Raw genomic sequence first — 23,307 nt, forward strand, 5'->3', positions numbered from 1 at the left:
ACCAGGATTTGCACCTAATGATCTTGTTGCAAAACTGACATAAATGCTATTTAGTATTAATCGTAGACTCAATAAGTATCAGCTGGATGATTGTACGTAATAAATGATTGCACTTAATAACTAATGTTGATTGAAAATGAGTAATCATTTAAATTTAGAATTGGCACTTTTATAAATTACAGTGATGGAATATTCCTTTCCTCTCTATATGAATTCTCTTTCTACTTTTCTATTCCATAGAATGGTGGTTACATTTTATAAGATTTTTGTACAAATATCTTTAAATCAACTTGAATTTAAAAAGAGAAAATACTGAATTCATAATGTCACTTTTTAAAAATGAATAAGCTACTTGCTTCCAAAAAGGAGATATGCTTCTTAATGTGTCTTTGGACAGAACAAAGATATGCCTATTCTTTTACTTTATTTTTCTTTTTAGAAAAATACAATATATTTGATAGTAAATTGAAGATAGCACCATGATATGTTCAGAATGCAAAGAAATAAAAAAGCATATATCTAGCTCTATGTTGGCCATGTACTAAATATTATCTAATAAACTGAGTTATGTGTTTTTGAATGGAAAGTAAAAAATAAATATGAAGCTCAAGTAGCTTTCCTATTTGCAGGTAAGGTAGATAACCATCAAATATATATCACATCTATATCCTCTACCTTCTCCACTTTCACTCTTAATCAATTTATAACTTTGTTCTGCATTACTCTGAAGTCTAACAAAATATGCAAAGATTACAGAGTTGTCAGAAGTCCAAGAAAAATTTCAGAGGTGGTCTGTTAGGACCCTAGAAAGGATTATAAGTCTATAGATTCTATATAAATCTATAAAAATATGATGATTTGCTTTTTGAAATTTTCTGGCTCTATTCCCCTCCAACTCTTTGATGTGGCTCTTCACTATCCTTCATCTGTATTTAGTCTATTCAATTTTGATTCTACTCCCAGGGATGTTTTCATTTGTTTGTTCATTTTTTGTTTTGTTTTTGAATGCAGGCTACTGTCCTAGAAAGGAATCCTGATGGATCCCTTTGAGTTTTCATGGGGTCTAGACTGCTCTAGCCCCACAGACCTAACCACAGACTCCTTGGACCCACTTATTCTAAAAGTGGATGAAACCCCTCCCAGTTTTACCTGTCATTCTCAAACCACGTGACTGCATTTTTCCAGTGAATATCTGTTGGCCCTTTCATGATTCTCCTGGCTTCTCTCTTATAGACATAAACAGCATACAGATCCTGTTTATACTGGGTTTTATAGGGATGTATTTTCACTTAATTTTGTTGCATATGTTTTCCATAGCTTATAGGCTTTGTTAACTGGGCTTTGACTTAAAAAAAATTATTTGAAATGCTTTTTAAAAATTGAAGTATAATTTACATACCATTAAGTTCACCCATATAAAGTTTACAATTTAATGGGTTTAGTATATTTATGAAATTGTATTACAATCACAATAAAAATGTAGAATATTTTCATCACCCCATAAAGAAACCCCATATTCATTAGCAGTCACTCCCTACCCCATGCTCTTTAGCCTTAAGTAACTACTAATCTACTTCTGTCTCTACATATCTGCTATCCTGGGCATTTCATATAAATGGTATCATACAGTATGTGCTCTATTGTGATTGGCAGGATGTGACAGAGAAATAAACACTGTCATTTTTTAAGTTCTTCATCTCAAATGGGGAACAGCAACAATTCCATGATAGATTTTATGGTGACCTGTTTGCATATGATTTGAAGCTGGTTTCCTAATATGGGGCAATAAAGCACCACTTAAAAATATGGCATCGTTAATAATAATGATGATGGAATATAACAATAAAATGGAATACATAAATTTTACTATGTGCCAAGACTATTCTAAGCACTTCTCATATATTAACATATTTAACATTCACAGAAATCTATGATGGAAGTGCTATTTTTATCAACCCCATTTTATTGATGAAGAAACTGAGGCAAAGTGAAATGAAGAAACTCACCCAAACTAGTCGGTGGCAGAGCCAGATTCCACGTCCAGGTAGTCTGACTGGACACCTTGCTCCTAACCACTATTCTACACTGCCTCTCTGATGTTCAGGTGTTTTGTCAGATACCATTCTCTTCCAAATTGGCAATACTAGAAAACAACATAGGGTAACTTATGCTCTAATTTGCTTTCCTGTTACTCATTTTTCACAGCACTGCTATTTTACTGGCATATAATTTAAAACTAGGGGGACAAAAAAATCATTGTTTTTTAGTTCCAAACATAGTCTTTTAAACTTTTGCAAAATACTTTTTTTTTCTTATCTTAACTAAAACATAATCTGAAAATCCTCGTTATTTGTAGCAGGCTGGCTATTTAAAAAATGGTTACTTCTTCCTAAAATATATTCAACATACAGTTGACCATATTCACTACAATTAACCAAAATTTGCCTTTTTATTTATGACAAAGAAAGCCTTAAAGTAGTATATCACTAAATGTATAAGACATTAAAGTATTAGTCAGTATGGTGAATGTTTGATCAACTTGAATGAAATGAGTTATAATCATGTAAATTTTCACAGGACTTTAAGAGAAGAAAGGAAAGAAACAGTCCACATTTCTACATGAAACTTAGCAGAGCTGGGATAATAACTCTCAGTTTTCTTCTGTCCTGAATCAGCCCATCCAAGAATCATTCTGCTTCCCTTGAGAGGAAAAGAATCTCCTGTTTAATAAAAGCTTCTTTCTTTCTAAAAATCTTAGAAAAAGCTCTGAAGAATTTTTCCTTTTGAACTTGCCAGAATCATTTATAAGTTGAGTAACAAACTATAATAGAAATTTAGCATATTACTAGGAAAGTTACTAGAAAAGAGTTTAAAAAGCATGCTCTAAGATACCTTTTCATAATTATATTTTCAAATCCCCTTTTCTGTGGTCCAGGAACCCTTTCCTAAACATCTCCAAGCCCAAACCCTGTCTTTTGCTTAACATAGAGACCTGGGGCTCTGTGACCCCTGTGCTCACCTAGGGTGCATGAATTCAGATTTTACGTAATATGTATGTACCTATGTATATGTGTGTGTATGTACGTATGCATGTATGTGTGTGTATGTGTGTGTGTGTGTATATATATATATATGTGTATATATATATATATATATATATATATATATATATATATAGTAGCTGAGTATCAGCTGCCTTTGCTGGAAACATGGTGGGGTAAGTGGGAGAGACTCAAACTCCAAAAGACTGACTTCTAAGCAGAATCCTTTTCACCAGCCCTGGTCATAAAGAGAGCAAATGCTTTAACAGCACCAAAAACCAAAGTCACATTTTTGAACTGCCTTGGTGTAGTGATATTTTAATATGAAAGCAGCAACAGAATTAAACAGCATTCAGGTTAGCTCTTCAGTCCCAGGGGTTTGCCTCTAAGTGAATCAGTGTAAGAAACCACAGAAGGCATATCTTTCATGGGCAGGATATATCACACTGTACTATTTTGGAAATCAGATAGAATGACTCCTCAGAAAGAAACTTTGCCAGCTGTGAAACTGTACAAATGTATTTATAATTATTTTTGACATTTTCTGGGTAATTTTATAAAGAAAATCTAAGTGTAATTATACTTCACATTTAGAAGCGTGATAAGTGATAGCATATTTTTTCAAGTTACTATTCACTTGCTAGGGTAGCATTTTAAATCCCTTAAGCATAGCTCTCAATTTAAGTTCTGCTTGAATTATACCTGGTTGTATGTATTTCTTATATATCCACTAACTTCCAGCTTTCTAACCCTTTTTACTGATTCATTTAAAATTAATTGAATTACATAAATGTATGTGAATATTAGGCTTACATTTTAAATTTTGTTGAAAATTAATTCAAAGGACAACACTGCTGCATGTTAGAAAGGGGATGATGTGGAAGGAAGAGAGGAATTACTTGTGTAATTAAAGGATGGAGAAACTATCAACTCTGAACATGTAACTAAGTTCAACCATTATGAAATTATCTCTTTTGCTTGATTTTTATGTATGTACAAAATATGTATCTCAGAACATTTTATAAACATGAAGCAAAGATAAAATGGCTAGATTATAAATGTGCTTCCAAATGGCAGTGCTTTCCAGAAACTTACCAGTCATGCAGTTTTCAAATTCAATGTCATCAATTGCAGCTCCTCCTCCCAGATCCCTTGTTCTGATACCTTGAAATATGACTTCAAAATTCCTTAACTTTCCTAGAAGGATGACAGCCTTTTGCCAATGATCACCAGAGGTCTGCTTACTTTCTTGCCATACTTTTGATAGTCCTTTCTCTGTCTGAAAGTAAAGAAGTTTGCATTAGGTAAATAATTAAACACAAAAGAAGGAAAAAAACACAACAATTATTTAGAACAGAAGCATTTGATCAGTGAAAGCTGATTAAAAAAACTGATAATATTCATGATATACTTTACCTCATCAAAACAGAGGCTCATTAATCTACTAGGTATTTCCAAAAGCAATACTAGCAAGATGAGCAGTAAATTTGTTTCGCTATTTTCAGAGACATCCTTATTAGAAAGTGGCCTACTCAGTTAAATCCACTTCTCCTTGCTTGCACACAAAATTCTCAATGGATATTTGATGGAATCTGAACAGTTTACAGACGCCCTGGGTTTACAGCTCTAGGTACCCTTCCCACCAACTTTCTACTCACATTCTTGAATCATTGGTATTGCACCTTCCTTTACAGAGCTTAAATAACTTACATAAGGAAAGAGAAAAGAGAGACAAGAGGAGGGATATGTGAGAGAAATCATATATCCTTGATGGATATGATAAGAAACTGTGAAGTGAATTGAGCACAGAGGGAAAGTGATCATTTCTAGGACGAGATTTCAAAAATTCTATTATATAATTATATGATTTTGGATATTTATAAAATTCTACTATAATTATGATAGGAGCACCAACAATAATTATTTTATGCCAAATTATTCAATGGTAAAGGAAAAATTAATTTTCTAAGAAAAATTATTTAAATATCTCCTCTTGAGACAAAAGTTTCCTTCAGCAACAGAATACAAAGAAACTATAAGGGACACATGCATGCACAGTTGGGGCAAATTATGAACAATAAGATACAAAAAGTCTGAAACCCAACTGCCACTTCTGAAGTGCCAGGAGCAAAAGCAGGGGACTGTGCATGATTCCTGCACACAGCACCAGCAAGGGGGTGGGCAGACCACCTAAGCCATTCCTCCAGCCCCACCCCATTTAAGGGACCCCCTCCCCCTCAGGGAGCAAGCAAGGGAACCTGGCACTTGTTTGCGCTCGTTTGTGCTGTAGCATGAGTCCCAATAAAGCCTTGCCTGAATTTCTTGTCTGACCTCTTAGCAATTTCTATTGATTAAAGAGTTAAAGAACCTGGGTCAGTAACACTCTGAATGTCTAAGGTTGGTCTGCTAGCAGTACAATATCCTAATATATAAACAATCCTGGTATAACATGACATGACATATCAACAACAGTAAAATAGAATATAAGTCAGTCGAGCACAAGGACAAGGCTTAGACTGTATATGTTGCTCTTTGCTATTCTGGGCATAGCCCTTATTGGGAATTAGAGGTTAACACATCATGATGATGGATATATAGCAAAGAAAGAGAAAAAATATATATATAGAATTATGTTTATGGTTAGGCCCCCAAAATTAATATTTCAGGGTCCAGCATTGTGTTTTGTTTTTTTTTTTTTTTTTTTTTTTGCGGTACGCGGGCCTCTCACTGTTGTGGCTTCTGCCATTGCGGAGCACAGGCTCCGGACGCGCAGGCTCCGGACGCGCAGGCTCAGCGGCCATGGCTCACAGGCCCAGCCGCTCTGCGGCATGTGGGATCTTCCCAGACCGGGGCACGAACCCATGTCCCCTGCATCGGCAGGCGGACTCTCAACCACTGCGCCACCAGGGAAGCCCCAGCATTGTGTTTTCATGATGAATTCACAAGTAAACTTTGTCACTGGAGCTTATAATCAAAACAGTGGAATGGAAGAGAATATTTAATGGAACAGCATCTAGAAAAGCAAGCAAGATGTTCCAATTGATTTATAGCACACAACTGTGATATACATAATTTACGGATTTTTAAAAAAATGTACACTAAAGAAAAAAAGAGAAATGCTTGAAGAGGGGATCCAAAAGAGTTATACATTCATAGATCCATGCTTTAGGGGAACTAATGTTAATAAATGTGGCTGACACCTTGTTCTGTTAAAGGAGATACAGATCAATCAAGTGGCTCTTCTGCAGAATAACAGAGAAAGTAGAACTCTGTATCAGTTACTCTAAAACTAACTTTGCAAAACAACTAACAGTGCATAGATAGAGCTTTCAACATCCTCCCCAAAACAACAAACACATTTTTATACCCAGAGCCACATGTAGCTTCTTCATTGAAGGGGAATGGGGAAGTCACACCTTATTAATGTAATTTCGTATCTTTTTAATGACTAAGGAAGAGAAGCTTTTTCAACGTTAGTCTTCGACTGTCAGTGATGTCTTAGTGATTTAGAACCAAAGGAATTATTAGTTAAATTAAAGATTAAAGTACAGGGCATCTAACACTTAGCAATATAACAGGCATAGATAAAAGTCTGTTTTAATGAACAAACTTAATTCACTTTGCTAATTTTTCCTGTTAGTCGGTTTCAGCAACTCATACACTATGCCAATCCCCAAAAGGGTTTTCAACAAAGAAGGTTGTGTGATCACTTAAACCAATAAAATACAAACCATTTCTTTACTCTGACACCTGGCTTTCTAATAAATGAGATTTTAATAATATACTCATTGTCATTTTATGTGGTAGGAAAAAAAATGAGGGTTAAGTCTTTAGAAAACCAACCATGGAACAACCTAATGATGGGTTATTGTAATATATCACTCTAATATATTTCCTCTCATTCAACTCTGGATATAACATACCAAATCATATTCCCATAATTATCAAAAGTATTAATCTAAATGTGCAGTGGAGATTTATTTATTTATTGACTTATCCAGCCAGTCCTTTTCATCATTTATTCAGCAAATATTTGATGCTCACACAGTTGTCATATACTACATTAGACACCAGGAATAAGAAGGTGAAAAGAGAGGAAGCCTACCCTGTGATGGTAATCATTTAATAGAGGTGAGTCATAAAAGTAAATTACCATAAAATTACTATAGAAACATAAAACAGAGCAACTTTTAAAGAAGTGGTTATATATCCATTCCCCCAGTTGTTGTTCTGCACACATTGTTGCTTTATTTAGTTAAAATTCTGATATCAATTCTTTCTAAATACTTTAAGAGAAAAATCTCTCAATTCCAATCACAATTTTGCTACTGCCCAAGGATACATTTATTGCATTCATGTGGTTGTTACATTCAAAAACCCAAGGCAGTAAACATTTGAAAAGTGCGTAAACACACTAATAACTGTAAAAAATAGACATTAATACAATAATGGTTAAGTTATAGAAATTGAAAAAATACTTTCTTCTTACAATTCAACATTTTACACAACTTTGAATTTATTTCCTGAAAGTATTATGCATATCGATGATTTACCTTATGTATTGCATATTTGTTTTGGCAGTATGCTTGTCTTCCTGCTTTATGCCAGTCTCATTCCCTTTGGGTTATGTAAAGAAAGGCAATAAGAAATGCTAAAAAGATAGAGCCATTTCAAGTTATAGATATGTATTAATGGAGTATAGCCACTTGGAATTTGTTTCATATGTTTGAGGTAAAGATATAAATTTTCCCCAAATTATGAACCAACATTTCCAAAACCAATTGATCAAAACTCTTTCCTCCACTGACACCTTTAACATATTTTGAACCTGTTTCTACAGTTTCCAGATGAATTTCTGATTTCTATTCCTCCATCAATGTCATACTTATTAAGCCACTAGATTTTCTTCTTCTGGGAAGATTTGAGTGGACTTCCTTTTCTATATTCCTCCTGCTATGAAAAACTAAAACCCCTGGAGATCATATATAATTATGTATAAACAGAAGAAGACTCTGAAAAGTGGAGAGAAGGCAGATTAGCTAGGGACCTTGGGACTCAAGGGAGCACAAGGTGGTGAGTTTCCTAGCTTTTCCTTTTGCATCATATATTTCAAAATTGACACGAAAATCTGACAACCTGGAAATGAAACATGAGCAGACTACTTTCTTTAGCCAAGGGACCAGGAAAGGGGAAGTCCAGCGAGAATGAAAATATTTAGATAATAATAGCTCTACAACAGCCAAATACCATAGAAAAATTACCATCTGACCCCCACTCCCAATAGAAAAGGCTGACCAGAGAGCCTAGACTTTCACCTATATCATGCCCCAAGGGCCCCAAGACCTCTCCTCCCAAGATATTTTTTTAAATGAAGGAAAACTACAAGAATACATCACCTGTAGACCTACCCTAAATGAATGGCTAAAGGAACATTTTAAACAGAAAGAAAATGATAAAAAAAAGAAATCTTGGAACACCGGGAAGGAAGAAAAAATAGCAAAGATATTAGTAAATACAATAAAATGTCCTTATCCTCTTTAATTTCTAAGTTATGTATGATTGGTTAAGAAAAATTAAAACACTGTCTAGTATGATTCTAAATGTATATAAAGGAAATAATTAAGGCATAAATATTATAAATGGATGAGAATAAAGACATGTAAAGGGAGTTAAGCTTTCTACACTTGAGTTGGTTTAACCTTAATGTTATAATTTAATATGTCACATTTTTATCCTCAAAATTTTTTTTTATTCTTTTCGTTTTCTCATACATTCACTCTCCCAAATGAATCTTAGAATAATTTAATGCATAACTGAAATATTTAAATATCAAATTACTTTACCCTGAGATATTTATGTTTCAACTTGTTTAGGTCTCTTTTTATGCTACTAACTAAAATTTTGTAGCCTTTAATATAAATAACTTAACACTTATTATAAATTTATCTCTAGATATATTACAGTGTGTGTTATAATGGTGATACTTCTCCATTACTGTCTTCTGACTACTGATAATACAAAGAAATAATCATATTGTCAGAATGGTGAGCTAACAATGGCTGGTGGCTCCATCACCCACTATCAATCCTGAAAAACTACAGAATCTATTGGTAAGGATGGATTTGGGGAACAGTAAAAGGAAAAGAAAGGGGGAGGGGAAGGAAGGAAGGAAGAAAGGGAGGGAGGGAGGGAGGGAAGGAGGGAGGAAGGAAGAAAAGAAGGAAGAAAGGGGCTTCCCTGGTGGCACAGTGGTTGAGAGTCTGCCTGTCGATGCAGGGGACATGGGTTCGTGCCCCGGTCTGGGAAGATCCCACATGCCGCAGAGCGGCTGGGCCTGTGAGCCATGGCCGCTGAGCCTGCCACAATGGGAGAGGCCACAACAGTGAGAGGCCCGTGTACCGCAAAACAAACAAACAAACAAATAAATAAATAAAAATAGGGCGAAGACCTTAACAGATACTCCACCAAAGATGATATACAAATAGCAAATACACATATAAAAGGATGCCCCACATTATATGTCATTAGAGAAAAGCAAATTGAAACAGTAATGATATACTACTGCACATACGAGAAAGGCCAAAATCCAGATCACTGACAACACCAAATGCTGGTAAGGAAGTAGAGCAAAAGGAATTCTCAAATTGCTAGTGGAAATGCCAAATGCCAAATAGTAGAGCTACTTTGGAAGACATTTTGGCAGCTTCTTACAAAACTAATCATACTCTTATCATATGATCCAGCAATCTCACTCCTGGGTATTTATCCAAAGATTGCAAACTTATTTCCATACAAAAACTTGCACATGGATGTTTATAGCAACTTTATTCATAATCGTCAAAACTCAGAAGAAACCAAGATGTCCTTCAGTAGGTGAATGGATAAATAAACTGTGGTGCATTCATACAATGGGATGTTTTTTTCAGTGCTAAAACGAAATGAGCCATCAAGCCATGGTGGAAATGTAAATGCATATTACTAAGTGAAAAATGCCAATCTGGAAAAGCTACATACTATATGATTTCAACTATTCTAGGAAAGGCAAAATCATGGAGACAGTAAAAGGATCAGTGGTCACCAGGAGGAGGGGGAGAAGAGATGAAGAGACAAAGCATATAGGATTTTTAGGACATTGAAAATACTCCGCATGGTATTACATATACCACTATATACTTTTGTCCATACCCATAGAATGTACAACACCAAGAGTGGACCCTAAAGTAATGGACTTTGGGTGACGATGACGTATCCAAGTAGGTTTAATATACTTAGTAAAAAATAAATGTACCATTTTGGTGAGTGATGTTGATCATGTGGGAGGCAGGGAGTAGATGGGAAATCTCACTTTTTGTAAACCTAAAATTGTTCTTTAAAAAATAGTTTTTTAAAAAAAGAAACTACCAGAAATCTTAAGGAAGTTTAAGAAGTAGTTGGAATGGGTAATTTGAGAACATGAAGGATTGAGGGATATTAAAAAATAATTGATTTCAGAAAAAAACTGAACTAGGATTGAAACTTCTAGAAGCCAAATATGAGATATGAAAGATGAAATGGAATTTTTATCTCAAAATACAGTATGTGTCATACTGATGTGCCTCCAGGCTCTGAAGTCAGACAGGTTTAAACCTGAGCTCTGCCCCTACTAGCAGTTATTTCATCTATAAAATGGAGAATAAGTGCGTTTACCTCACAGCATTGCTGTGAGGATTAAAATAAGTAATGTTAACAGAGAACCTACACTAGTTGTTGGTATTATATTGTAATAATATTTATTATTAACAAATGCAAAAATGTTAAATGCAAAAATAAAAAGAATTAAACATTATGAGTGAAAAGTTAAGAGACGTGAGTAGATTTAGAAAGTCCACATTTGAATGCAAGATTTCCAGGAAAAAAGAGAGAATAGATTTTGGAGGAGCAATAATCAGAAAGAACAATAAAAAAAAATTTCTGAGATAGGAACAACTCAAGATTTTAAGATCAAGGCACTTCCTGGTGAAATCTCTAAACTCAGAGTTTAAAAGAAAATGTCTCAAACTTCCAGAAATAGGAAGTAGTTTACTTACAAAAAATGAGAATTATATTGGTAATCAGGGTCCTCTCAACTAAAATATTAACTATAGAAAACGGTGGAACAAAATTTTCAGGCTCTGAGGAAAACAAAGCAGAAGCAAAAGAAAACAAAGGATAAACAAAAATGGTGATCCTAGAACCTACACCTAAGCCAACAGATCTGTGTTAACTACAAAGGTAAAAGCATAAAAATTGTGTTCTTGTCCTTTTGAGGGGCTTCTCATTTATTCCTCCTGTGGAAACGTCTAGAACAAATCACACTCCCTTTGCCAATATTCATAGCACCTCTAATGTTAGAAGGATCATTATATTCACTCTAATATACTCCTCTAGAATACCACTGCCATGAAAATTGTCATGACATTCTGGAAATCCAGAACTATAGAGATGGTAAACATATCAGTGGCCACAAGGGATTCAGGGTGTGTGAAGGGAATTGAATAGTAAAGCATAAAGGATTTTTTAAGGCCATGAAACTTTTCTGTAGAGCATTATAATGGTAAATGTAAGACACTGAGCATTTGTCAAAACCCACAGAATTTTACAGTAAGAAAGTAACCTTAATGTATGCAATTAAAAAAACATCTTCAGGAGGTTGCAATATCCCAGGAAGGAAGGCAAAATGTGACCAAACTATATAAATGTGTTACAAATGTATGAAACAAGGTCACTGAGGCTAAGACTCATGACTATTGCAACATAAAAATGATATTAAGGAAAAATAGAAGATCTGAATAAAGTATGGACTTCAGTCACTAATAATGTATTATACTGGCTCATTAATTGTGACAAACGTGTCATCCTAATGTAAGATATTAATAATAGGGGGAACTTGGGTGTGGGGTATACAGGAACTCTCTGTGCAATCTTTGAAACAATTACATGAATCTAAAACTATTCTAAAATAAAACATTTAAATAACTGCCATTTAAAAATATATAAATGTATATATTTATATGAAAATATATAGTGTAATTCCCATGAGTAACTAAAAATTATCAAGTCAAATTTGAGAAAGTCAGAAAAAGTAAGAACTATAAGAACTATTTGATCTCTACTCATTTTTAAGATAATAGAGCACAGCTTCCAAATATTCCACTTAAATAAAACTTTCTTTTTGTGTTTGGCATGTTCATGAGTTATTTTTGCTCTTAATTTTTTTTGAAATTTCATCAACTCTTTAAAAATTTAAAATACTTTTAAATAAACATAATGCTCACAAAAGATTAAGCACATAAATGATACATAAAAAAGATGCAATGTCATACAGGATCATTCTGAACCAAACAACAACAACAAAGTCATTTAATACATGTTTGGTCATAATCACTGGTATAGCAACCAAATTTTGTCTTCTGCCTCTAGAAAAGACTAAAATATTTATTAATGATGCCACATGGTATTAAAACCCTTCATTGCCATAATAAAATATTTTAAAATATCTTTTAAGAAATGGAAAGTAGTGTCTAGAATTTGGTATAATACCTGTATCTAGCAGATAAATATTTATAATTCTTTAAATCATCTAAGTATTAAGTATTTGAAAAAGTAAATACTAGAAATTCATAGTCTTTAAACCTTCAAATATTTTCAAATGTTTAAAGTTTATATATAGTTTAATCCTATTTTGAATTTTCAAAAATAGAATGAAATCAAGTACAGCCTCTTTTAAATGTGCATCAAATCTCTTCCACAGGAATATCTTACAAACAGCTATTTTTCTGGGAGTAAAATCTGTGGTCAGTGGCTCTTGTGTTTACAGGAGGTTTTCTGCCCTGACAGAATGATTTTGAAGTTTTGACTAATATGCTCACTGAATAGACACGTGTGGTTTTAGACATACATTCATTGAAAACATTTTAAACAGTATGTCCTCATGTTTTCCTAGAATAATGCTCCTTTAAATTTAAAACATTTATTTCTTGATAATTTTCTTTAAAATTTTAGGCAACCAATATGGGGGTCTTAGGCAATGTAGGCAGTTTAATGCAAAGCATAGAGATCAATAAAGCTGCAGTTGTATAATTTCTTACAATCATTGTTTTTTTTTTACCATTACAATCTTTCTGTTTTCCAGGGTTTCCAACTACAGAATCATAACATCATTTACATTGTACAAGATAGAAAGTTTAGTTTCTCTTTCATTCACACACATACACAAATTTGATATATATATATTTCCCAGTATGAGTGATTATCTTTTTCCCTTTAAATGTCACCTTGGAGAAGCCTTCCCAGGACCTTCAGGGTGGGTTCCATTCTCACTCATATGACATCACCCTGCTTTAATGTTTATTGCACTTTCACCTCTCATTTTCCAATATCATCTCGTGTTTTAATTATTTCAATAATTCTTCATTGTCTGTCTTCACCACTACAATTTAAAGTCCATGAGGACAAGAGCTTTCTCCATCTTATTAACCTCTGCATCTCCCATGCCTAAAATAAGTTTGGCACCGTGTAGGCACTATAAAAGCATTTGTTTAATCAATGAATACATACTTAATTCAAACTGGTGAATTAAGATGTTGCATGGAATTGTTAGTCCTGGCTGAAAATAGGCTTCTTTATAAAAATTCTACTGGATTTCCAATTCTTTCTCTGATATAGGTAAAAACTAGCTTTAATGGCTTTAAATTGCATAGCTTGTCATAACAAACATTTAAAAATTCACTAACAGATATGTTCTCTAAACAGTGAGTTACTATACTCATAGAGGTAATTTCCTCAGACATACTGTAATTGTTTTAAATCTTAGTTGACACAAAAAGGAGTAAGAATTATTTATAATAAGAAAGAGGCTGTGGAGCTGATTGTTCTGACAAAGTTACATTCAGAATGAGTCTTACAAGGTCTTTACTCACTTTAAAGAAAGGGCTCGCTAACCCAATTAAACTTCCCAATCTATGATATTCAAGGTGATTTCCTACTTAGTGGTTGGTGGCTTGTTTTTACTGTCTTTCACACTACCTTTGGTTCCTGAAGAAGAAAAACATTCATATGGTTGAACATAGAAGAATAATGGGAAAAAATGAGGAGTATTTAGGAAGCATCTGACAGGAAGAATAATAAGAGGTGGCAGCAAGGTCTGGAGCAGAATGTCCGTCATGAATGACTGTATGGCATGCTGTCATTCGTGAGGGTTGATAACCACTCGATGCAAACAGAACAGCATTTTATGACAAAATTATTGGACATAACTCAGCTCACTGTCTTCCTCCAGGGGTGGGGAATAATGAGAGAGAGAATAAAACAAATATATGTGTGTGAAACAGCAAATGTGTACAAAGCCATGACAAACCTCAAGGTAAGATCCTTGTGCAAAGTTTTCTTCCAAAAGGGACACTGGTATACAGTGTTTATACAATATGAATAATGGTCTTTCGGTAGAGTATTTAAAAAATAAAATTCTCAATTTAAAATAGTAAATAGTAGGCACAAAATTATAGGTATAAAGGTATTACTCCCCAGAAAAGTATATATTATGTTTGTATAAAGAATGAGAATGTTCTGACTTGCATAAATCATTGGATTCACCAAAACAGGAATGCTGTTTGGTATTTAACAAAGTCAAATATATCCACACTTTTACTCTGAAAATATATTAATGAAATAAAAAGTGAATTGAAAAAAGGATTACAAACCTAAAATCTGAGCATAAAGATGAAAAGATAATACTAGTATGAGAATTAAATCAATAACAAAAAGAATAAGTCTAGTCATCAATTCATATGGGCTAGGAATTAAGTAGGATAAACAAAGGTTTATTAATTACAGATTAGAACCCCAACATGATAAAATGAATTTATCATTTGTCTACTTACTTAACCCATATACTGAGTATCAAGTCTAGGTCAGACACCCTTCTACTTGCTGATAAAATGTTATAATGATAGAAACACAACCGAATATTCAGCTTGTTTTACATAACCTCAAAGCAGACATGTTTAACTTGCTCACTACATTTTAACATTCCCTATTGCAAGTAATGAAAGAAATGAATAGCTATGATTCACATGAATGTTGAATTTTAGTTTAAGTCAATTATTAGTAGGTTCTTGTATAGGCCATTAATTGACACGGGTGTCAAGAAGAAAAATAAGAAGCTGTTATGATTTAAGGGACTAACAACTAAATGGAAACAAAACCACCATGCAACTATTTAACTTGAATATGAGCAAATCCTATTATATTACAGAAAAATAATATAGTACTTTGGTGGGGTTGCAGTAAAATGAAGGACCTGTGTGAAATTAGGAAGGTGTAATAAAGAGTATAGCGTTTGAACTGGGCTTTGAAACTGAACAGAATATCACCAAGTACATAAAGTATATGAGGACATTCCAAGTAAAGAAAATCACATGACTGCAGACAGTGGGATATGGAAGTACTGGAATATTTAGGGAACTCTGAATAGTCTGATATGATTAGAATATCAAAAGTATGTTAAAGACTGAGGATGTAAGACTCAGACATAGAGACCAAGACCATACAATGGAAAGTGTCTTTAATTCCATTGTGAGGGTTTAAGAGCTCAATCCTATAGCCAATGGAAAGCCACTTAGAATTTTTTTTTTTAAGTTCTCCTAACTAGGGATAAACCTGGGGCCCAGCAATGAGAGGGCCAAATCCCAACAACTGGACCACCAGGGAATTCCCTACAATTTTTAAATAAGGGAGTACCTGACCAGATCTGCTTTAGAAAGATCTGCTCTTTAGTGGAAAGAGCTGAAGACCCTGGGCAGGGTGGATTCATGGTAATTAATCCTGGAGCTATGGAGGAAAGAAATGGATGCACTATATAAGTAGACTGGGATAGGGCAGGTGTCATCAAGAAGGTATGAAACGTGGGAAGCAAAGGCTGAGGGGTCTAAGAGTAGATATTACTATGGAATGTATGGGAGACATAAGGGGCTGCATTGAAGATCTAGTTGAAATTGGAAACCAAATTCCTAATGGAACTGATCAATATAACACATAGCTTTCTCAGTAGTCCAAAAGCAAAAACTAGAAATCAGATAAAGATTGTGGAAAATGTGGATGTAAAATGTATAAAGCAGAGCTGAGAAAACTTAGGGCTACAGCATTTGTCAGAAGAAGGCACATGCTTAGAAATCAGCCTCTACATACAGAGTGACTCTGAATCTTAGCTATGTCACTTACTAGTGTGTGACTTTGGGCAAGTCACTCAATTTATTCCAGCCTCTGTTTCCTCAGCTGTGAAATGGAGATGACAGCAAAACTCATTCACAACCCTTTATTTCAAACCTCTATGACAAAATATGAGACCTTTTAACTCAGAATTTTTCAAAATTTAGGCAGATATTATGGTTCACATACTATATTTTAGGTGTATATCCAGCAAGTTTATACTATCAATTCCCTAATAAAATGTATGAATACTTTGGAAGTAAAATATATGACTATTTACGTTCAATGGGATAAATAGAGATGACCAATAGCCTCATGTCAGTTTGTAACAGGTTTACATGTTGAGTTAAAACATTTTTTAAAAAATTTCAGAGCTTTTTATATTTTGAATTTATGGGTAGGGTAGTGTGTGAACCGGTAGCACCTAATTCATAGGGTTGTGATGATTAAAAGAGTATGTAAAGTATATGTAAAGGATTTTGAAGATCACCTACCACATGGGAAATGATAGCTCTTATGATGAGGATGATGGCTGTGACCATGACAAAGAGGCAGAGACTAAGAGAATAAGGAGGATTGGGGGTCACCATGAGATAGAAGGAAATGATTAGTAATTTGAGAGATAAAGTAACAAAAGGTAGTATTCAGAGATTAGTATTTCAGAGTTAAAGAATTCAGAATGAGAGCAATTTCAAGTAAAGAAATGTTTTCCGAGGTGGTGCAGGAAGCAGGTAAACATATTGCTTGCGCTTTATAAAGAAGGACTACCTTTGATGAAATTAACAAAAAATGTAGCATGCAGTGAAAAGTAGGTAAAACTTTTAGAGACTGTCCATCCCCTCACTTCCTAATCACCAGCACTTTATCTCCCAAAGGCTCTCTCCCTACCTGAAGAAGACATGAAGGTAGTAATGGAAAGTGATATTAGGTCAAACTGTTCTTTATTCTGTCCACAAGGTGGGGACATTGACCTAGAACAGTTGACACTGGTCGGAGCTTCTCGACAGGTGGTGAGAAAGAGGTCAAGTCTTTCTAGCTCCTAATGTTTCTAGTTCAGGAAGTTATTGTATGTGATTTGATATTTAGCCATCTTGCACATGTATGTGTATGGTTCTATGTAGTATACATATGTATCTTTGGGGGATGAACTCATTCATGGGAAATTCCATGTCTTATTTCTCTGTGTTCCTCTATCAAAGATGCCTAGTACAATTTGTCTTATATAGAAGATGCTCAATAAATAATAAAATAACTGATGCTCTTTGGCTTTCATGCGTATGTACTGCATATAAATTATAATACTATTAATATAGGAGCTACAATTATATTGGGGTCTTAGATACAGTCTCTATGATGCTCATAACAATCCTGAAAAGTACCTATTATGAATCCATTTTATAAATAAGAAAACTGAGGCTCAGAGTACTTAGGACTCTTTAGACTGAGAACACATACCAAGAAATATAAGGATAGAGCAGAAGTTGGACTCAGACTTGTCTGAATCTAATGCTCATGCCACCACCTGGAACAGGAAAGCCACGCTAACAAGCGGGCTAATGCCGCATGGTTTAAGCCTCTGCTAAGCCAAATGGAATATTTCTCTTTGAAAAGGTAATAACAGGGCTTCCCTGGTGGCGCAGTGGTTGAGAGTCCGCCTGCCCATGCAGCGGACACGGGTTCGTGCCCCGGTCCGGGAAGATCCCACATGCCGCGGAGCGGCTGGGCCCGTGAGCCATGGCCGATGAGCCTGCGCGTCCGGAGCCTGTGCTCCGTGACGGGAGAGGCCACAACAGTGAGAGGCCTGCATACCGCAAAAAAAAAAAAAAAAAAAAAAAGGTAATAACAACACTCAGTCTATAATTTATTATCTGGACATTTTAACTGCTGAAATGTCAGGGTAAGAACTAAAAAATGAAAGTTTGGTTTAGCCTTTCAATTTATTATGCATATAAAAAATATGAGAGACATGCTCATTAAGGTTTACTATAAAGAGCTGTGCATGTCCCTTGAAGCCTCAGGCAACAGTACCGAGACCCAAATGCCCATGAATGGCGGATTAATTACTCAGCAATAAATGGTAAGAAGTTTACTAAGGACAAGAATAAGAAATAATTATTGCATTTATTTATTCATGTCCTTGTTCCAAGGATGAAAGGTGGGGATACTAGAGTATAACAAGATGAAACTAAGTGATAAAAACGTAGTTAAGGGAAAACTCATGTGGTAAAAATTGGGCAAATCCTAGTACACTGACCTAGACGTTGGCCGCAGATATTCCTCATAGACACACCTGTTAGTAAAAAGAAGCTGCAAACACACACACATGCATGCGCACACACACACGATCTAAAAGAGGAGGGTAATTAGAAAAGGGAGAACATAGTTAAAAGGATGAAAAAAACATAAAGTTCTATCCATAGATTTGAGGGGCTAGAATTTCCTCTCATCTATTAAAGACTAGTATTCCAAAACTGCTTGTGGGCTTAGCAGTAAAGAATGTCACAACTTCCAAGAATGAGGTTTGGATGGGAGGACAGTGCTGCTTTCTGTAGGTATTTCCTATCCCTTAAACCACATGGTAAGTGATAAATGAATTAAAATCTCTCACTATTTTCAAACTTGACTTATCTATACTTACTTTATTCTGAGTACAATGGAGTATAATGGAAATAACCCAGACCTGTACTAATTAGGTATGTTTTTCAACCACTACGAGCCTCATTTTCCTCATCTGAAAAATGAAAACTATCATATTAACCTTGCAGTCTTTTGTAAGGATTGGAGATCAAGTGCTTGTAGCATCTAACACAATGTCTGACACAGAATACATTCACATTTTATCAATATATGTTCATACATGAATATTTTATTATTAAGATCTCTAGCAAATTAAAAATATATTTTAAAAATATAAATCATAATTGTTTAAACAGTAACATCTCTCACCCTATTTATTTCCAGTGAGATGTTTTGGGAGTGAGATGAAGAAAAATAAAAATAAGAAAAAATATATATACATCTTTATACTCAAGAATTAGATTAGTGCCCTAGGATTTGGGGGGGAGGGGAGACTAATGAATGGGCTGGTAGCTTGTGGCTCAAAGGAGACTCTAAGGACAGTTTCTCTGCAATCATCCCACTCCACAATGCCCAGGACCACAGAGGTCTCCACGTAAAATCCATCTGTCCTCTCAAGAAGTAGAGCCAAACACCCACTGAAGGTATTTTCCCTCTTATTTCCCTCTCCAGTTCTAAGCAATTCAGGACAATGTACGGAGCTCTTATACAATAGACAGAAAAGGCACAGAATCATTCATTTTTTGATTCACCCTTGCAGTTCACGACAATCCACCAACAACAATCACACCCTTTTTCTGATTCCACACTTGTCAACCTCTAGTTAAAAATAAATAAATAAATAAATATAACACATGTAGATACGTATGTATACACATACATGTACTTACACATAACACCATACTGAGTATATATACACACACATATGTATATCTACCATAACTTATTCAATGCTACTATTTCTTGAGAGTCACTAGAAGCCATTCTTTCTTTCCACAGGGGTGAGGCACTAACAATAAAGGGAAGAAGGAAGAAATCATGAATAACAAGTGAAGTAAAAACTGAGGTAAAAATCAAAATAAACAGCCAAACCTCCATTATTAGGCTAAGAATAAGGAAAAGACTGATTTTTTCTTGACCTCTACCTATACATATACATATATCCCCATATCCCCTCTCTCTTGAGTCTCCCTCCCACCCTCCCTACCTCACCCCTCTATGTGGTCACAAAGCACCGAGTTGATCTCCCTATGCTATGCGACTGCTTCCCACTAGCTATCTATTTTACATTTGGTAGTATATACATGTCAATGCCACTCTCTCACTTCATCCCAGCTTACCCTTCCCCCTCCCTGTGTTCTCAAGTCCATTTTCTATGTCTGCATCTTATTCCTGTCCTGCCCCTAGATTCTTCAGAACCATATTTTCCCCCCTAGATTCCATATATACGTGTTAGCATATGGTATTTGTTTTTTCTCTTTCTGACTTACTTCACTCTGTATGACACACTCTAGGTCCATCCACCTCACTACAAATAACTCAATTTCATTTCTTTTTAAGGCTGAGTAATATTCCATTGTATTGTGCCACATCTTCTTTATCCATTCATCTGTTGATGGACACTTAGGTTGCTTCCATGTCCTGGCTATTGGAAATAGTGCTGCAATGAACACTGTGGTACATGACTCTTTTTGAATTATGGTTTTCTCAGGGTATATGCCCAGTAGTGGGATGGCTGGGTCATAAGGTAGTTCTATTTTTAGTTTTTTAAGGAACCCAAATACTGTTCTCCATAGTTACTGTATCAATTTACATTCCCACCAATAGTGCAAGAGGGTTCCCTTTTCTCCACACCCCCTCCAGCATTTATTGTTTGTAGATATTTTGATGATGGCCATTCTGAGCAGTGTGAGGTGATACCTCATTGTAGTTTTGATTTGCATTTCTCTAATGATTAGTGATGTTGAGCATCCTTTCACGTGTTTGTTGGCAATCTGTATATCTTCTTTGGAGAAATGTCTGTTTAGGACTTCTGCCCATTTTTGGATTGGGTTGTTTGTCTCTTTGATATTGAGCTGCAGGCACTGCTTCTATATTTTGGAGATTAATGCTTTGTCAGTTGCTTTGTTTGCAAATATTTTCTGCCATTCTGACGGGTGTCTTTTCATCTTGTTTATGGTTTCCTTTGCTGTGCAAAAGCTTGTAAGGTTCATTAGGTCGCATTTGTTTATTTTTGTATTTATTTCCATTTCTCTGGGGGGGGTCAAAAAGGATCTTGCTGTGATTTATGTCATAGAGTGTTCTGCCTACGTTTTCCTCTAAGAGTTTTATAGTGTCTGGTCTTACATTTAGGTCTTTAATCCATTTTGAGTTTATTTTTGTGTATGGTATTAGGGAGGGTTCTAATTTCATTCTTTTACATGTAGCTGTCAGTTTTCCCAGCACCACTTATTGAAGAGGCTGTCTTTTCTCCACTGTATACTCTTGCCTCCCTTATCAAAGAAAAGGTAACCATACGTGCATGGGTTTATTCCTTGCCTTTCTATCCTGTTCCATTGATCTATATTTCTGTTTTTGTGCCAGTACCATACTGTCTTGATTACTATAGCTTTGTAGTATAGTCTGAAGTTCAGGAGCCTGATTCCTCCAGCTCGGTTTCTCTTCCTGAAGATTGCTTTGGCTGTTCAGGGTCTTTTGTGTTTCCATACAAATTGTGCAATATTTTGTTCTAGGTCTGTGAAAAATGCTATTGGTAGTTTGATAGGGATTGCACTGAATCTGTAGATTGCTTTGGGTAATATAGTCATTTTCACATTGTTGATTCTTCCAATCCAAAAACATGGTATATCTCTCCATCTGTTTGTATCATCTTTAATTTCTTTCATCACTATCTTATAGTTCTTTGCATACAGGTCTTTTGTCTCCTTAGGTAGGTTTATTCCTAGGTAATTTATTCTTTCTGTTGCAATGGTAAAAGGGAGTGTTTCCTTAATTTATTTCAGATTTTCATCATTAGCGTAAAGACATGCAAAAGATTTCTGTACATTAATTCTCTATTCTGCTACTTTACCAAATTCATTGATTAGCTCTAGTAGTTTTCTGGTAGCATCTTTAGGACTCTCTATTTATAGTATCATGTCATCTGCAAATAGTAACAGTTTTACTTCTTTTCCGATTTGGATTCCTTTTATTTCTTTTTCTTCTCTGATTGCTGTGGCTAGGACTTCCAAAACTATGTTGAATAATACTGGTGAGAGTGGGCAACCTTGTCTTGTTCCTGATCTTAGTGGAAATGGTTTTAGTTTTTCACCATTGAGAACGATGTTGGCTATGGTTTTGTCATGTATTGCCTTTCTTATGTTGAGGTAAGCTCCCTCTATGCCTACTTTCTGGAGAGTTTTTATCACAAATTGGTATTGAATTTTGTCAGAACCTTTTTCTGCAACTGTTGAGATCATCATATTGTTTTTCTCCTTCAATTTGTTAATATGGTGTATCACATTGGTTGATTTGCGTATATTGAAGAATCTTTGCATTCCTGGGATAAACCCCACTTGATCATTGTGTATGATCCTTTTAATGTGATGCTGGATTCTGTACGCTAGCACTTTGTTCAGGATTTTTTAATCTATGTTCATCAGTGATACTGACCTGTAGTTTTCCTTTTCTGTGACATCTTAGTCTGGTTTTGGTATCAGGGTGATGGTGGCCTCATAGAATGAGTTTGGGAGTGTTCCTCCCTCTGGTATATTTTGGACGAGTTTGAGAAAGATAGATGTTAGTTCCTCTCTAAATGTTTAATAGAATTTGCATGTGAAGCCATCTGGTCCTGGGCTTTTGTTTGTTGGAAGATTTTTAATCACAGCCTCAAATCAGTGCTTGTGATTGGTCTGTTTATATTTTCTATTTCTTCCTCGTTCAGTCTAGGAAGGTTGTGCTTTTCTAAGAATTTGTCCATTTCTTCCAGGTTGTCCATTTTATTGGCATAGAGTTGCTTGTAGTAATCTCTCATGATCTTTTGTATTTCTGCAGTGTCAGTTGTTACTTCTTTTTCATTTCTAATTCTATTGATTTGAGTCTTCTCAAATCTTTTTGTCTTGATGAGTCTGGCTAATGGTTTATCAATTTTGTTTATCTTCTCAAAGAACCAGCTTTTAGTTTTATTGATCATTGCTATCATTTCCTTCATTTCTTTTTCATTTATTTCTGATCTGATCTTTATGATTTCTTTCCTTCTGCTAACTTTGGGGGGTTTTTTGTTGTTCTTTTTCTTCTTTCTCTAATTGCTTTAGGTGTAAGGTTAGGTTGTCTACTTGAGATTTTTCTTGTTTCTTGAGGTAGGATTGTATTGCTATAAAATTCCCTCTTAGAACTGCTTTTGCTGCATCCCACAGGTTTTGGGCCGTTGTGCTTTCATTGTCATTTGTTTCTAGGTATTTTTTGATTTTCTCTTTGATTTCTTCAG

General features: G+C 34.9%; 1 protein-coding gene across 1 annotated transcript in view; it reads right to left on the reverse strand.

Annotated features, from left to right (window-relative positions):
• MALRD1 (MAM and LDL receptor class A domain containing 1) overlaps positions 1 to 23,307 on the reverse strand; it is a gene marked incomplete at both ends in the record, with an annotated part of 598,196 nt that overhangs the window by 207,405 nt on the left and 367,484 nt on the right. Inside the window, one exon of the mRNA XM_082619568.1 lies at positions 4,137 to 4,320. Within this exon, the coding sequence (XP_082475694.1) occupies positions 4,137 to 4,320 (184 nt within the window). The remainder of the gene's footprint in view (positions 1 to 4,136; positions 4,321 to 23,307) is intronic.

Source organism: Mesoplodon mirus (assembly GCF_964341445.2).
Source record: "Mesoplodon mirus genome assembly, chromosome: 4".
NCBI lineage: Eukaryota > Metazoa > Chordata > Mammalia > Artiodactyla > Ziphiidae > Mesoplodon > Mesoplodon mirus.